Source organism: Lineus longissimus, chromosome 3 (genome assembly GCF_910592395.1).
Source record: "Lineus longissimus chromosome 3, tnLinLong1.2, whole genome shotgun sequence".
Taxonomy (NCBI): domain Eukaryota; kingdom Metazoa; phylum Nemertea; class Pilidiophora; order Heteronemertea; family Lineidae; genus Lineus; species Lineus longissimus.
The window spans coordinates 19,786,304-19,802,539 of NC_088310.1; the positions used below are offsets into that span (position 1 = coordinate 19,786,304).

Consider the following 16,236-nt stretch of genomic DNA (forward strand, 5'->3'; position numbering starts at 1 on the left):
TTGTGGCTGTTGTAAGAAGCAATATAGTCTCTAGTCTTTCACAGCTGGTGGAGCAGGAAGTGGCAGGTGGCTGGTGTAGCAGGAGTCTTTCCCAACCTGCAGCTGATGTAGCAGGAGGAATAGTTCCTGGTCTTCTTATTTCGGCTGGTCCAGCAGGAGGAATATAGACTGGTGCAACAGGAGGTATGTCCCTCGTCTTTCAGAACTTGTGGCAGGTGTAGCAGGAGGAATAGTCCCCTGTCTTTCGTATCTTTTGCCAAGACACTGGAGTTTCCCCACAAAGCAGTCAGCGGAAGATTATAATCATTTCCAAATCATGAATCTGATTCAGTTGGCCCAGATGGTGACATGTTCTTGGACCAAAAAGTATGTCACTTTGGCCAACTAGACTGTGAGGGTGGGGCAAACATTGGCCTACAGGATGGGTGAAATTCAAGATAGACTTCACAGATCGGTCAATGAAGTGATGGCCCCTTAAGCGTCGTTTTGGTCAAAGGAAAAACAGATGTGTATGAAAATGCTTTTATTCAAACCGACACGATATAACAATGCCACAATACTGTCAGCAAGAAAATTAAGTACAAAATCCAATGTAATATATACATACGGGACACATAATTACCTTACTTAATGTAAAAACGGCCGGTGGGCATTGTTCAAAATAATTTGATGGAAAATTTAAGTAGTTTTGATAAACAGCATATTATGGAAGTATAACACAAGGACGGATGAACTTTACGTTTTTGTTTAATTCAAGAACCAGGGAAGAGAGTTTTTAAGTAGTTACCCAGGTTGAACTGAGGGACATGGCAAGACAATGATTATACACATTGTTACTACAATGTACAACTGATTAACAAGTTACATTAATGGTATGTGCAAATAAAATGTGTACACATCTGGTAAGAAAACACACAGTGTAAACCACATCCTGACTAAGATTTAGAATTCTGAAGATGAAGTCTTGGCTAGGATAACGATGATTGCGATGGAAAATATGCTAAGCCTTGTTTTGACTGCAGTGGTCCTTGCTAGCACAACCAAGGACTGCTAGGTTTACATTTGATAGCAAATGTTTACTTTGAGCCCTTTTAGGATAGAAAATAATACTTGCTGAAGGTCATTGGTTGTCTAATCAAGGCCGCTCAGATAGACCTCAAATTATCTTCAGAACCCTTGGGTGATGCCTTAGATTTTGATTTGCATATTTGTCTACCGGAGCAGTCATGATTAGACAACCAAGGACTGCTAGTAAGTACAGGGACTCATAATTTCAATAAGGAATTCCAACACTGCAAGTAAATTAAAGCGAGTTTCAGGTACCAGTACGAAAAATCTTTGTAAATCTAAGTAAATATGCCCTTCTTCCAAAGGCCTAAAAATATTCAGAATTATTGCACAATATAGGACAAGGCATGTAAAACAATATCTTATACATGTACATTAAAATCCATACATTATCAACATGATTGAAAATCTATATCCAAAGTAATTTACGAATGTCAGCATTTCAAACGGCCCTGTTCATGTACTTCCTTATCTGGTTTGTTTATACAGAGTTTCTTCTTTTCACTGCTTCAATAGACTTCCCTGTTACATAAGGATAGAGAGCCTAATGTCTCTAAAATGTGTTTTTATCAAGGATACATGTACATTCTCACTTCTTAAAACCCCACATTCCTTCACCCAACTACAGAGCGTGGATGTCAATTCAAGCCCTTGGCCATGCTGACATCACAAACAAAGTATGCCACAAGTGGAACACTTTAATAATGCATTGTTGTGCAGACGGGTCAATGATGTAAAAAATAATGCTTTTGAATGCAAATGAAGTCTAAAATGGGCATCTTCTGCTGTGACGACCTCACCTGCATGGGCAGGCATTGGAGACTATTAACACAAGCAATTTCAACTGACCATTTGAGCTGTTGTCATGATGATGAAAGCAAACTGAGCAAAAACTGAGCTAAATTGATCATTCAATCCATCACTGGCACCAAGCAATGTTCTGCAGGCACTTTCCTCTAAACCATTGATACATCATTTTGTTAGCTGCGTTGTATTTCAGGTAACCTTTGTTCTTGAGGGGAGACCACCTTTTGGCTTCTTCTTGTGTCTGTATCAAATGTAAAATAGAACGAGCATAATCCTGTGGCATTTCTAGTGCAATAATACTGCGTCAACAGCTTTAGGCTGCTTGAGAAGCATCCTGTTGACAGGTAAAATGAGCAAATTGTACAGGCGCTGCACAACTGGCATAAACCTGTCAACACAGCACATTCCAATACAAGGCAAGTAATGTCACTTTGAACAGAACAACCAATCTTGGTCAATTTTACAGTAAAAGAAGTTTTTAGCGGCGTCAAAGTGTGAAGGCATTGCTTCATAAAGGTAGCATTTGGTCAAGAGCAAAAATGATTTGAGGCACTTGAATTCAATATTCGGAGTCGATAACAAGGCTGGTCCGATGGTGAAATACATGTTAACTTGTAATCAACTTTAAGGCAAAGTTCAGAGTTACCATAAACAGAACCACTCTGCAAGGACTGATTGGTTTGGATGAAAGCAAGTCCTGACAGGAAAACCTTACCATGGCCGGAGGGAAGAGACGTTTCATACTCTGCTTGTTCACGTGTTCTAGGAAAGCTTTTTTGATTGTGTATCTATGAGGACTGGTTAGACACTTGTGACAAAAGGCACACTCCTGGAACAGAATGAAGACAATGAAATAACGACTCCATTTCAAATCCGAAATTGCCAATTTGAGGTTGCCTCCTTAAGTCAGTGCACAGCATTGTAGGTGGCCACATGCTGATGATGTCTCTTTTACACATTCAATCATCACTTAACATATACAACAACACCTCATTGTCCCTTTAACTCTAATTTTTATCTTGCAATTGCTGTATCAGTTACCTAGAGGTCAATATCCATTCTCATTACTGGCAGTTCACATCATATGTGTCAGCAAGAATTAACAAATACCAAGTACAAGAATGCATGTCAAAGATTGTTATGGGTTTCCATGGCAACTGGATACAACCAACAATAGGTCATTACAGACAATAATAACATATTTCATGTTAGACTGACCAAGTGTCACTCTGTGCATGTCGATGATTAACGCATCTTCCCACAGGTAATCAGAGATACATTCGCAAGACTACAGGGAACTCTGATTATGTGTCAGCAAGAATGCTTGGCTGCAAGAATGTATAATGATGAAAACAATTTGATAATAACTGTATTCAACCTGTACTTACTTGCGATGTGCATTTTGGATAACATTGTTTACTGGCGCACATATCCTCAAGAACTTGGATGTCACGTTCAGACACGCTCATATCCATTTCATTGGAATCACTGAAAAATAAAAAAATTACCCAATAAACAATCAGAAACACGCCTTTATGATGTCATCAGGGACAGTGGACATGTTTTTCACTCTTTGATTTAGTCACGCTCTTTGATGAGAGCCACTGTGGTGAAGTGGCTTATGTCTCAGACTAGCAGTCACTTGATCTCCACTGTCGGCATGAGGCTCTAGGCAGGTCTCTTTTCCTTACATGCCCGATTCCACCCAGGTGTAGAAATTGGTACCTGTCGGAAATACTCAGGTTGTAGTTCTGATTAAGCAGCTCATCTGAGGTCGACTGAAAGGTTTCAGTTTGGAACAGGTAATAAATGTAAAGCACTTTGAGAATGTTGTACATTATAAAGCACTATATAAAGATATTCGATTTACTTTTGAAGGAAAGGCCTCAAAACGTCCTTACCTATTGTCAAAATGTGTAGATATCGACTTGGCAAGACCAACGACACTAAACAGATTCAGCAGTACTTGCTCATAAAGGAGAGCATTTGGTTTGAAATGGTTGGAAGAGAGATTTGGCGACATGTTCACCTCCATAAGATAAACATTGAGCTTATCGTCGAGCACAAAGTCAAACCGCACCATCTCAAAAAAGTTTCTGGAAGATAGAAACACAAAAATATCATCAAGTTTTATCAATAGGGAGTTTCAGCAGGTGTGATCTAAGGGCCCATATGATGTACGCACTTGCTATGGCTGTTTCAGAAATTACATCATGCCATATATTTACGTAACATCTTCTTCAGGCCCGATTCTTTGATTCGCCAAAATCGCTATCAGTTTGGTGCCGCTGTTCGGTTTTCTTACTATATCACTGACCACAGACCAAGGGTCCCAATTTTTTTGGATTTTTTTAAGGATCATATCCGGGGCTGAAGTTCCTTTCCTTACATTTTGCATAAGGTAATAGAGTGCATGTCAATGCCATTTTTAAGCCAATCACAATGCCAGACCTGAAGTGGCTAATGTGAAGCGCTTTGCACGACTGAAACCAGTTGGATTTAGCACTATAAAGTCTCATAATTATTACAAGTGTGAAGAACACTGCTGAATAGGACGAGCATAAACTTACTCTTTTGATTTGAAATGTTCCATAGCTTCTATAAAGTGTTTTTCTTTTTGTACATAAACATCCCTGATAGTGTCATACATCTCCTTCATGACTTTCTCAAAGTCCTCACCTGGAAAACAAGGACAAGAACAGGAGATTAGACCAAGCATGGCTAGGGTACGAGTCCCAGCGAGCATCAGATGTGGCAGTACCAAAATGCAGTGACTCAAATTAAGACTGGTTGACTGGTGAATTTCAGAAATATAGAAAAAGATCTTTACCTTTGCTCTTTACATGAGCTCTAAATGTCTCCTTGAATGTGTACTTCATTTCATCATAGTACTTCTTCAGTGATGGAATCTGAAGAAAATAAACAAATTAGATCTGACTTTTGTATAGATCTCTATATCAAAGACTGAAACTCCTTGAACTGAGAAGCTTTGGTTGGTTGTCTGCTGATGCAAAAGGAGTAAAGGAACTGGCTGATGCACTGGCCCTTCTCCCAGTCACACAGAGAGCCATGCAGCTGCAGAGAAACTATCCCTCCCTCAACTAAGGTAGGGATGGTGTAATTTCTTCTGATGCAAGAGGAGTAAAGGAACTGGCCGATGCACTGGCCCTTCTCCCAGTCTCACAGAGAGCCATGCAGCTGCAGAGAAACTATCCCCTCCTAAACTAAGGTAGGGATGGTTTCATTTTTTCTAACCGCACATTCTTATTCTTCTTTTCATCACTTATCACTTCGGATTTGGTCTACTCTGGTAACCACAGGCCACTGAGGAATTAGTCCAGTGTAGAACCTGCTGGTTCTAACGCTGTTTGATGAAATCAATTTATTTATCTATCTTATTTACCTCCCAGGTTGGTGTGTAGTCATCGCCAACAACATATTTGTCCACATCACCTGCATTGAATGGATGGTAATCTTTTGGGCAGAACCTGAAGGGAAAAGTAACCAGTCAATATGTAACTCAGAAGGCGGAGGCTTAAAATACAACTCCTTTGGAACGCGGCAACTGCAGGTGTAGGCAGAGACCTTGACGAAGCTAGTGCAAGCCATGCTTGCATGATCAGTGTCCTGGACATCAGGTACTTGAGAGAGAGAGAGAGAGAGAGAGAGAGAGGAATGTCTTTTGGAATGGCCCTGAAGCTGACCAAGGTTGTACTGTTGCATCGAGGAAGACAAGGTCAAATAGTCAAGTCTTATCCCACAATGATGATCCAGTCAGTTCCCTGTGATGGGGATGTAGACCAAGATATGTTACAAACCTTATAAGGAAATCACCATCATAAACGTAAACTCTCAGCGGATCTACCGATGTCATGGTAACGTATAAACCGATGTCAAATTTTCTCCCGTCGATTAGGTAGGGATTGGCTATGTACTCTTGAACAAATGTACTGGATTTTGTCAGATCTAAATCTGAAACGAGAAATCATGAATTTGAATTGAAGTAAGATCACTTCAGAGGAAGAAAAGAAATGATGATGCTTTTTGATTCAGGGCCAGGTTGCTCCAGCGACATTAGCAATAATGTCCAAATGCTACTTCTATAAATGGAATTTACTGAAGGACATCTACTAAGAGTTTATGGTTACCAGTAGTTGAGCTACCACTGACATTTGAGTTGATTGAGTACCGAGGACAAGATATACAAATATCACTTTTTGTTCCCACATTTAAGTAGGAGTACAGTATTGATTCTGTCAAGGACTTTTGAATTGTTACCAGAATTCAATGAATAGGGAAATGGTACTTCATGCGAAACCACCAGAAACATGGCCACAAAATCACTACTAAAAGAAGAAAATATTGATTGCACTCTCCCGAGAAGCACAAGACATGTTGATTCAAGTCACAAGTGGTGGCAGAGCTGTACAACCATTTCATATTTCATTTAAGAGAATCCAAGTCAATTATTATTCAGTGGTATGTCCTGCTACTACATTTCATTTCGTCTTAGAGGGGCCACGAGTGGGGCAGTGTTCGGGAAAGAAGAGGACTGATCACAATTAGAGAGGTTAAGATGAACATTATGACTCCCACCGGACTCATCTTTTGAATTACAGTGGAACCTCCCCTAGCAGACACCTCTCTACTAAGGACACTTGCTCTATATAGGACACTGCACTTGGTCCAACTGTCTGTTACTCAGCCACAAAAGTGAGTTGCAGTCAGTGTCGTTACTTCATCTCAAACTTTTTAGTAACTCTCCTCTTACTTTTTAGACTTTTTATCTTGATCCCGCGATGTCCATTGCTTTTTTGGACCCATAGTTTTGAAGGATGTTCCTTGGCCTGGAACACAAAGATCTTGCTGTTATCAATTAAACATAGAGTTAACATAGGGCATTGGTTCTCAATACTTCTCAGCTTGGCAGTCAACACCTACCCTGCACTGTGTAGTTCAAATCTTGAGCAGGTCACTTTACTTGTCCTAGACCATCATCTTAAAGTCAGGAGCCATTTGCTGTTTTGCAGACAGATATCCAAATACTATACATCCCAAGTTTCAGCAAATTTGCATGCATAATAAATGCACAACGACATTGTGTATAACTGCACTTCTATTTTTCTGACCCACGATTAAATACGAAGGCCTTTTAAGACAACTTGACCCATTTATATCCATGTCCATACAATGAAACAAAAAAGAAAGTAAAATAATGTAAAAGTGAGGTCAAAGGAGACAATGTAAATCAATATATGAGCAGCGTTATCATAGTATCCCTACTATCTTTACTAGCACTTACATGATCTAAGAACTTATTCTTGTCGCCAGGCAATTTGAATGCGATTGGAATGTTTTTTAAAGCTGAAGTGGCCAGATTGTTCTTGTTCGTGATTGAGCCCGAACTAGGAAATTTGTTTATCTGTAAATGAAGTTGAGAAAATGGTGAAAAAAGATCCAATACCTTTTCATTATATTGAGGAATTGACTAAAATTTCAATGACAGCGATACATCTACCCACTTCCACCAAAAGAGAGAGCAAGCTAAGCTACAAATCAGTGGTGCTGTAAATAATAGACAAAAATTACAGCATGGGGCCACTTTGCACTTTTAAGTTTTCACAGAAGAGATGATGTTAAATCTGCTCCAAAAGTTGACTATAATGAGAAAACAGGCTTACCCTCTGATGCGGTTTTAGGTTTTCGAACAATTTATTGAACTCGGGTCGTCCGAACGGGTACTCGTGTGACCACATGAGTGTCCACTGTGAATGCATGTCACCCACCCTGTATCCCACACTCTCGAGCACTCTAAATACATGCTTTAGATAGCCAGAGTTGGTCTGAAATGAAATGGAAGGAAATTTCTTTAACAGATTACGAAACGGCAGAGTTTTCTTGAAACCATTAACTATGACTTTGAGTATGAGGCTAGGATTAGGATTAGGAAGTGTATATTTGCCAAAGAACTAACAGAATTGCTGATGTCCCTTAAAAGATAACCTTTACAAGGCCTTGGCCACATGATATCAATGATTGTATTGGAAAATATGTTAAGCCTAGTTTGGATCGCAGCAGTCCTTCTTGTCACAACCAAGGACAGCTTGGTTTTGATGCCGATTGTTAACTTTGAGCCCTTTTAGACTAGAAATTCAATACCTTGCTGTAGGTCATTGATTGTCTGATCAAGATCGCTCGGGTAGACATCAAATTATGTCCCTTGAAACCCTCTACCCAAGAGGGTATGATTAGACAACCAGTACATGGACAAGACAGCTAACTTAGAGCCGTACATCATTGATTGTTTTGATACTGTAGATACTCACATTTTTTGCATCTACCCAATATATATTCCTAGCACCTCCACCCTCTGGGTTACCCTCATATGGACCACCATCCCCATGGTTTATCCGGAAGTGCTGAAACTGCATGTGGCGGAGTTCGTAGACATTGAGTAATGTTAGCATTATGCCGAAGACGAGGATAGCCAAGACGATGTAGAGCGTCCTATTGTTGACGACGGCACCGCGACGACCCATGGCTGGATCGACCCTCGTATGATGTGGGAAGTCGTGGAGAACTTGCTTGGAGGCTGGCACCTAGAAATGTAAATAGAGACTCCAGTTTAAATCAACGGTGGCATTTCAACTTTTGTAGCTGGGATCACAGCACAAGCAAGAAATGGCTGCTGTGACCTCCTTTCACTGCTAACATGTGACATCATGATAGCAGACAGACTATATTACTCAACCTACAATAATTTACCTGAAGATAGAAATCATTCTTAAGCACCGTGCAAACACGGAACTTTTGTTGCTGCCACCTGTAATTACAATCCCTGCAATATGCGACAAGAAGATGTTTTGTCCGCGGATCAAACCGGTACCCACTGGGTTTGATACTGATTGCATTTGCAGCCATAACGATGCTTGTCGCAAGCAGCGATAACTACCACATACAAGCATTTTTGCATGACTGCAGCCATTTAAATTGCCTGTTTGCAGAGCGCTCGATAGTGGCAAGCAACGACCACTCAAAACAGAGAAGCAATAAACACTTGAAGCAAAATCTAGAGGAACGAGATAACATAAGAAGTAAACTTCTGTATTAACTTATCATAAAAGAAAAAGAATCTACTGAACTGTAAAACTCTACAAGACTGAACCTACCTTCAGCCAAATGTCCTCGCAAAAGCAAACAACCTAGCTATAAGTCTGATACTTCCTCAGAAATAGGTCTGCCGGCACTCGAGCTACCGAGTTTAGCAAGACAATCACAGAACTGCTGTCTTAAGTACTCTCAAAATGCCATTTATATGGTAGAGGCAAGCAGATCAATAGACGTCTTGTTAGACTTGGAATCATGATGAATAATTACGCTCACACCAACGTTTCACTTGATATAACCACGGACTAAGGTAGTGTATTTCTTAACTTTAAGTAGCTTACCTTGTCCGGGGCCCAATATAAATAGTGGAGTTGAAAGATCGCTTAAATGAAAAACATTGATTTGGATGTTTTTATGGATACGGCAACTGTGTTTGTAAGCATTTGGCATGTCCAACTCAGAATCAATATGTGGGCATACCTCTAAGGAATAATAGGCATTTCCATCAGGACGAATGATTGTTGTCAAAAAGAAAAAAACTTAGGATGACAGGCAATATATTATAAAGGAGAAGTGGAGCATTCTTGTTAAAGAAAATACAGTAGAACCTCTCTATTAAGGACACCCTTGGGACTGACAAGTGCTGTCCTTAATAGAGAGGTGTCATGATAAGAGAGGTCAAATTGAATAGAAACACCCAATTCCGGACCAAAAGTAGTGTCCTTTATAGAGAGGTTGTCCTTAATATAAAGGTGTCCGCTAAGGGAGGTTCCACTGTAAAAGTTAAAGTTCAGCCGGTTGCTTTTCCAAGTCAACCCAACTCAAGTGCTTCAGCAAACCAGAGTGATCTTTCTAACATAGAGGCGAGAGAACAAAGTGGCTGGGAATTGGTTTGAACCAAAGAACTCTTGGTCAGAATTCCTGCACTCCAACCACTACGCCATTTTGACTGTTGGTTCTTTCCCGAAAATCCTATCAACTCCCAACTCGTACCAATACCATAGAACGACTGAGCACAAGAATGAATCGGTAACAAAGGGTGAAACACCACCTACCTTTTATTTGAATTGAAATAAGAGCATGGTGTATAGAATTCCAAATGTATCATTTTTTTCCAGAGGTGAACATCATGGAGTTGATACAGATAACATCGCATGCAGTATTTAGATGCGGAGCACTATCGGTGAAACCTCCATCAGATCGCCAGAAGTGTCGTTATTATATCTAATTGGTTCAGAGGAGAGTCTGGGTACTCATATCACAATATTTATTCATTTTTATGACCTACATATACATGAACTCCCATAGTAATACTTAAATTCAAGTATCACAATACGGCTATGAACTACTTGAACCAAGGGAATATTTCAGTTTGATGACTGCATCTGTGAATTGAGCTGATGAATTGGATGCAACTGCATCAGTAAACAACAAAAACAAACTTCTGCCATCGGATAGACATGCAACTAAACAGTATTCCCTTGCTATGACAATTCCTCTTAGGGTGGATACAGGTCCTTTTCAAATCTGGAGGAGATGTAAAAAGCAAACTTTTGCGTTTTGATGAAACCCAATCACATTGAATGTGTGAAGTGAAATTGGCAAAAATCTCTGCGACTGAAATGAGCTACCCTTCCAAATCACGACAGTATCATACACGAGTAAGTGATGGATAACCGCATAGCCAACACTTGAACAGCGTATTGACCAAAAGATTGATGAAAAGATTGCATTAGACATCGAAGAAGGATTTGACAACGAACCTTCGGGCATTTGATTAAGTGACGGACAATGATTTAAGCCGAGAAAAATACAGCGAGCAAACTCAATAATGGAGTTCATACTTACAAATACATCTGTAAGCAATTCATAAATACCTCGAAACATATTGCTAATTATATTTTGGACTACCAGATTAAGGCCAAGTCCTTGTCACATACGAATGTCTTGAAATACAACATCTCATGATGTGCATCTACTTTTACTACATATGAGACCAACTCGAACAGTCCTGTTTGGTTTTGGAAGGATGCACTCAAGCCTGAATGATATGTGTTCGACCCAAGTGGTTCACCGATTGTCTATTTGACACTGTTTTCTTCATAAAATAGCCAATAATAATCCTAGATATCAATTTGTGAAAAGATAACCCCGAGCAGTGTTCATATTGAATACAACACTCTTTCAACAAATTGGAAGTGAAAGAATTTATTCATGCTTTTAAGAATGGCGTGTTTCCCTTAACCCAATGTTTATATGGACCTACTGTGAAAGACAATAACATGCCAGACATTTTTCTTAGAGGCCATTCATTGGTTCAGATTTCGAAAGTGAATTTGCTAATTTTCAATTATGAAGATTATATTGAATACAAATTTCTATAGTACTGTTACGAAAAACCAATATACAAATACATGAATGCCAAGTTTCATCACATTAGCATGCATTTAACTAAACTATGTCGTTTTGCCTAATTTACCAGCGGGACACATGTTGACAATGTACATGAACAAATCACACCTTTAATATTTAATTCTCATTAGCGACACCATGGACACAAATTTGATATTGTCTATATAATGAACACTGGACACTGATGAGACATACCACAAAAAAATCGTCAGAGTCATGCATAATGTATACGCCTCAAATATCAAATTAACGCAAGCTATCAGGATCAAAACAATGACACCACACAAACAGTGGAACCTCCCTTAGCGGACACCTATCTATTGAGGACAACCTCAACATAAATGACACTAGATTTGGTCCCAAATTGGTCATTTGCCTTCAATTTGACTTCGCTAATCAGGACACCTCTCTATTAAGGACATCACGTGTTAGTCCACAGGGTATCCCTAATAGACAGGTTCTACTAGGCACATACATGCACGATAAACATTGATGATACATGTGTAAATCAAATACTTACATACGATGGCAGTGCGCCAGCTCCTCCAGACACAGACAGCTCTCCCAAGTAACTGCCTGCAATTCAATAACAAATTTCGGCATCAATATCAATATAGGATTTCAACAGCGACAACAAGTTCTTCCCGCCTCTGCATAGACCAGCCGCACTACATATGATGACTCCAAAATGGAATAGTTCAAATAGGTGCATTATGGTATCACTATCAACTTGGTTTTCTGTCTCATTTGGGTTGATTTTATTTTATCATCATGCTTCATTTGCAACATGTTCATATGCTCTTTGAGTTCAACTTTGACAAAGTTTGAGTCACATCAGTAATGTTTTATTTTCTCTCTGTCTTCATTTCAGACTAGCGTTTGTTTTGTGTTCACATCAACTATGCAGTGCCAGTGTTTGCTGGTCTAGTCTACGACTTCAATTCAGGAATGTTTATAACTATTCTTTGGTTTCTTTGGACTCGTAGTGGTTTTTTTTTTTTTTTTAACTTCTATTCTGGAAGTCTTATTCTTCTTTGGCAACTCAGCAGTGTTATTGCTCTAAAATGGCTTCAGTTTTGCTCTGTAGCAGCAATGTCTTCAAATCGGTAGATATAACTTAATTTACTACTCTGTACACGTAGCTTCATCTTGCCAAACAAATATGTTCTGAAGACTTTTCTTCGGTTCTTCTATGATACTTGGCATTTGCAGGAGTAGAGAGCTGACAGTATTGTTATGTGCATCAGCCAACAGGCTTGCTGGTTCCATAGACATTTTCAAAACTCTCCTGAAGCAACACCTTTTCAGGGAGTGTTTTGCTTTGTAAAGCGCCTGAGAATTTAAGTTTTTCTTTTAATTCAGGCGCTATAAATTCTTATATTCATTCATTCATTCAACAGCCAACATGCACTTGCCACAAAAATACAACTAAATGTCTCCTTCAACATTCCACATCAGCAACTCTCATTTACAGTTGTCGACAGCAATCTGATAGCAATTATTACAACAGCAATGCCATTTAGCCGTCAATACTCCTGGCAACATGCTAAACGTGATAGAATGATGTATAAATTACATTCACTGTCAAGAGAGTAGATGCAATTGTCAGGTTTTCAGTGAGTTGCTGGAACCTGTCCAATGTAAAACCGGCGCTTTAATTGTACCACCTTTCCTTACCTTAATACCAATCGCAAGAAAAATGATGTACAAACCTGGGTTTATGTGATGATTACACTTATCTAAATCCAAAAGGCGTGATTAAAATCAAATTGCGACTGTAATAATTGTTATTCCACAGAGAGTAGGCGAGCAACGTATGGTACTGTAATGTTTGTTAGCACAATCTCATTGGTCCAATATGCATGACTCGATAGCGGCAAAGAGCACTAGCTGCGGTCCCGGTAATAGCAGTGGCAGAATATTAGGTTATATTGATTGACAACAAGTTGAGATGTAATTGGTTACACAACATGTATAATGAGTTCCATCATTTCGCTTTCATCGTACGAGGTGGGGTACCGCCACTTGAAAGCACCATTCACACAGTATTTTTATAAAGAACGCTATGAATAAAACACCGAGTTTCAGCATGTTTGGCAAAGAAATTTGGTTTGTGAGCACAGCATAGTACACGGACGTGATTGTTGTAATGTAAATTTGTCCCAAATATTTGCACGAGTTGTTATTTTTAAGAGTTTTCTCTGCAAAGATAATCTTTCTTGAGACAAGACTCAAGAGTCTCTTATTTCAAAGGCAGACAATTGAAGATTGACTCCAGCATGTTAACTTTTGTCTTGGCACACAAACAGAATATTCTTTAGTCATCTTGTCAAGAAAGCAACATTGAACCATTCAAGTGAGACAGTGCAATCTCGGCATGGCTTTATGCGGTAAATTATATCCTGCCGCAGCTCATGGCTGTGTTTCTCATTTCAGTCTCCAGCGTCATCTTGGCTATCATGCATTGTTCTAAAATGGTAACATGACAATAGTGATCAGGTCTTTTGTCCAAAATAACAGCTCAATCAATGATCCAGTCTGTTTTCTCATTACCATGGAAATATAAACAGGGTTTTCTGGTGTGTCCAGGCAACTCAATTACGACTTTATTGACGTTCATGTAATGCGTACACAGTGTTAATTCACTCTCCAGGTCTCTCACTTTGTAGGGATGGATGCAATACAATTACCAGAGTCCATTGTCACATTTAGCTTAATACCTTTTAAGGCTTTTACAAGCGACAGTAGCTTGTCTAAGGTTCAACTAGGTTTGTCTGAGTGAAAATAATAAACTGCTAGCACTTACCATTAGCGGGTGGATATGCAGTTCTCTTCATTGTTATGACGTCCGTTTGGTTGGGTTATCTAATCATGTTCTGGAAAAAGGTGTGGAAATTGTATCGCATGCAATTCCGGTGATCTCCATGGAATTTTCCATATGAGGGTAGGAAATGGGAAGTTTTAAAATTTTTTAATAACTTTGGTGGGAATGCTTAGAGGGGTGGCAGTGAGACTTTGTGGGTGATCCTAATGGTAAATGATTACAATACTAGAATCTTAAGAGGGGGAGTAAGTCCAATCAACTGGTTTGTTTTGGCTTCGACAGGGTCCTCCGACTAGTTTGATGAATTTAGCTATCCCCTAAGGGTATACCTCTTTTGGCCACTACTTGTTCCTTCAATTTTGCACGAGTCAATGGAAAGATGATTATTGATGAATAGACGATCAGGTCAGAATGCAAGTCGCAGAGCAGAGGGACCCTGAATACTGTAACGAAAATGGCTGTAAAAGATTTATACAGACATGCCAATCTACCGGCGTTTTGACGTTTGTGTATTGTCCATCGAGGGACTTTGGAAATTGATATTTACCACATGCCGGGGCGGTACGGGTAGGTCTGGTGGACATGTATACTGCCTGGCATGCAGCACACGGCCAGTCAATGTATCAATACTATCATGTGTCAATGTGTACTAATCTAGCTAAGTATTTACCCTTTCACATCACACACCAGATGACCAAATCCTCACAGGCCAACAATTAGGCCTACTGTCTTTGTTTTGTAGTGTGTCATACATGATAAACTGATTCTCGGACAACTTGAATTGAACTTTGGCAGCAACGATGAATCCTAATAAACTGTCCGAAATTAGATCTTCACACAATCTACTGCTGTTTACAACAATACCACAGGTCTTGAACGCGGTCCAACGTGCCAAGCAACGTACCTATATATCTAACTATCATCCCAATGTAATCAATAAACATACCTAACAAGAGGAATCATAAATATTTGGAATTTATGCAGGATGTTTTCTTCAACTGTAAATTTCGTTCTACACTACCGCGCCATCTATAGGTGGAGTCATCACCTATCCGTCCGCGAATGGGCGTGTCCCGGACGAATAGCACAACCTCTGTTGTTGCTGCTCTATTAGTGTTCTCGTGCTGGCGACTTACCATATTTTACAACGACATACTGTTTTCTGTATGACTGGAAATACTATGCCCCACTGAGAGTGATTTACTGATTAACTGAAGTCTGAGAGAAATATGACTGGACGATGAGTGTCTAGGACGAGTGAAGCCGCTGTAGAAGTTTAAAATGTCCTAGGATAGAATGCCCGGGAAACAAAGGATTCTATTATGCGCTTCAATCTCTGAGCTATTGACGGTCAGGGTCTCTATAGAACCATTTTTCAGAATACAATAGGGCCGGACACTTTTTCCAGGGGGGCATTTGTTACTGTTACACCGGCTGGTAACTACTATTCAGATCTTGGACATTGTAGCAGCTACTGTCATCAGATTGGTTGTGACATGGTCTCTACAGGGAGCCATACAAGACATATGCCTTCCCAAATCAAATACAGTGGAACCTCCCTTGGCGGACACCTCTCTATAAAGGACAACTCTATTAAGGACACTACTTTTGATCCCAAATTGGTTGTTTCCATTCAATTTGACCTCTCTAATCAGGACACCTCTCTATTAAGGACAGCACTTGTCAGTTCTGTGGGTGTCCTTAATAGAGAGGTTCTACTTTTTGTACTTACTTGAGTTCATCCTGCTATCATACATATCACTGGTGGTTTTTGACATACACCGCCTCTCTTTCAGTGAGAATAACCCTGAATCTCAGGATGGAAAATGGAATGAGTAGAACCGCTAACATCTTGACCCTCAAGCCTTGGATCCACTCCGCCGACCGGACTATGGGGAGGTAACGGACCGAGTAACTTTGATGACCCTCAGGGAACCTAGTTCGAAAAGAGCGCCAAAATGAAAATTCTCGCGCAATATACAAAACAGATATGTTATAAAGATACACAAACCCCTATA

At 39.7% G+C, this 16,236-nt stretch overlaps 1 protein-coding gene across 5 annotated transcripts; it reads right to left on the reverse strand.

The window, feature by feature from the left end:
• Positions 1–508: 508 nt before the first annotated feature.
• LOC135484141 (probable tubulin polyglutamylase ttll-15) lies at positions 509–15,245 on the reverse strand. Of its 5 annotated transcripts, none has more exons than XM_064765297.1 (15): positions 15,165–15,245; positions 14,201–14,270; positions 11,915–11,970; positions 8,202–8,474; positions 7,557–7,718; positions 7,178–7,297; positions 6,647–6,722; positions 5,694–5,847; positions 5,279–5,363; positions 4,706–4,784; positions 4,446–4,554; positions 3,777–3,971; positions 3,264–3,363; positions 2,591–2,704; positions 509–2,116 (listed from the first exon to the last, which is right to left on the reverse strand). In XM_064765297.1, the coding sequence occupies exons 2-15, from the start codon at positions 14,229–14,231 to the stop codon at positions 1,988–1,990; spliced, it is 1,683 nt and encodes a 560-aa protein (XP_064621367.1). In that variant the 5' UTR covers positions 14,232–14,270; positions 15,165–15,245; the 3' UTR covers positions 509–1,987. The 5 variants fall into 5 exon arrangements, with proteins under 5 accessions (XP_064621367.1, XP_064621368.1, XP_064621370.1 ...); XM_064765298.1 differs by lacking the exon at positions 15,165–15,245 and adding an exon at positions 14,548–14,661; XM_064765300.1 differs by lacking the exons at positions 14,201–14,270; positions 15,165–15,245 and adding an exon at positions 9,324–9,364.
• Between the last annotated feature and the right edge of the window lie 991 nt (positions 15,246–16,236).

Bases quoted from the DNA above. Each gene is read 5' to 3' on its own strand.
- LOC135484141 (XM_064765297.1), bottom strand. From the start codon at position 14,231: ATGAAGAGAACTGCATATCCACCCGCTAATG. The intron at 3,972-4,445 runs GTAAGTTTATGC...TCTATCTTCCAG, and splicing joins GAACATTTCAAATCAAAAGA to AAACTTTTTTGAGATGGTGC. The intron at 2,117-2,590 runs GTAAGGTTTTCC...CATTTGATACAG, and splicing joins GTCTCTTCCCTCCGGCCATG to ACACAAGAAGAAGCCAAAAG.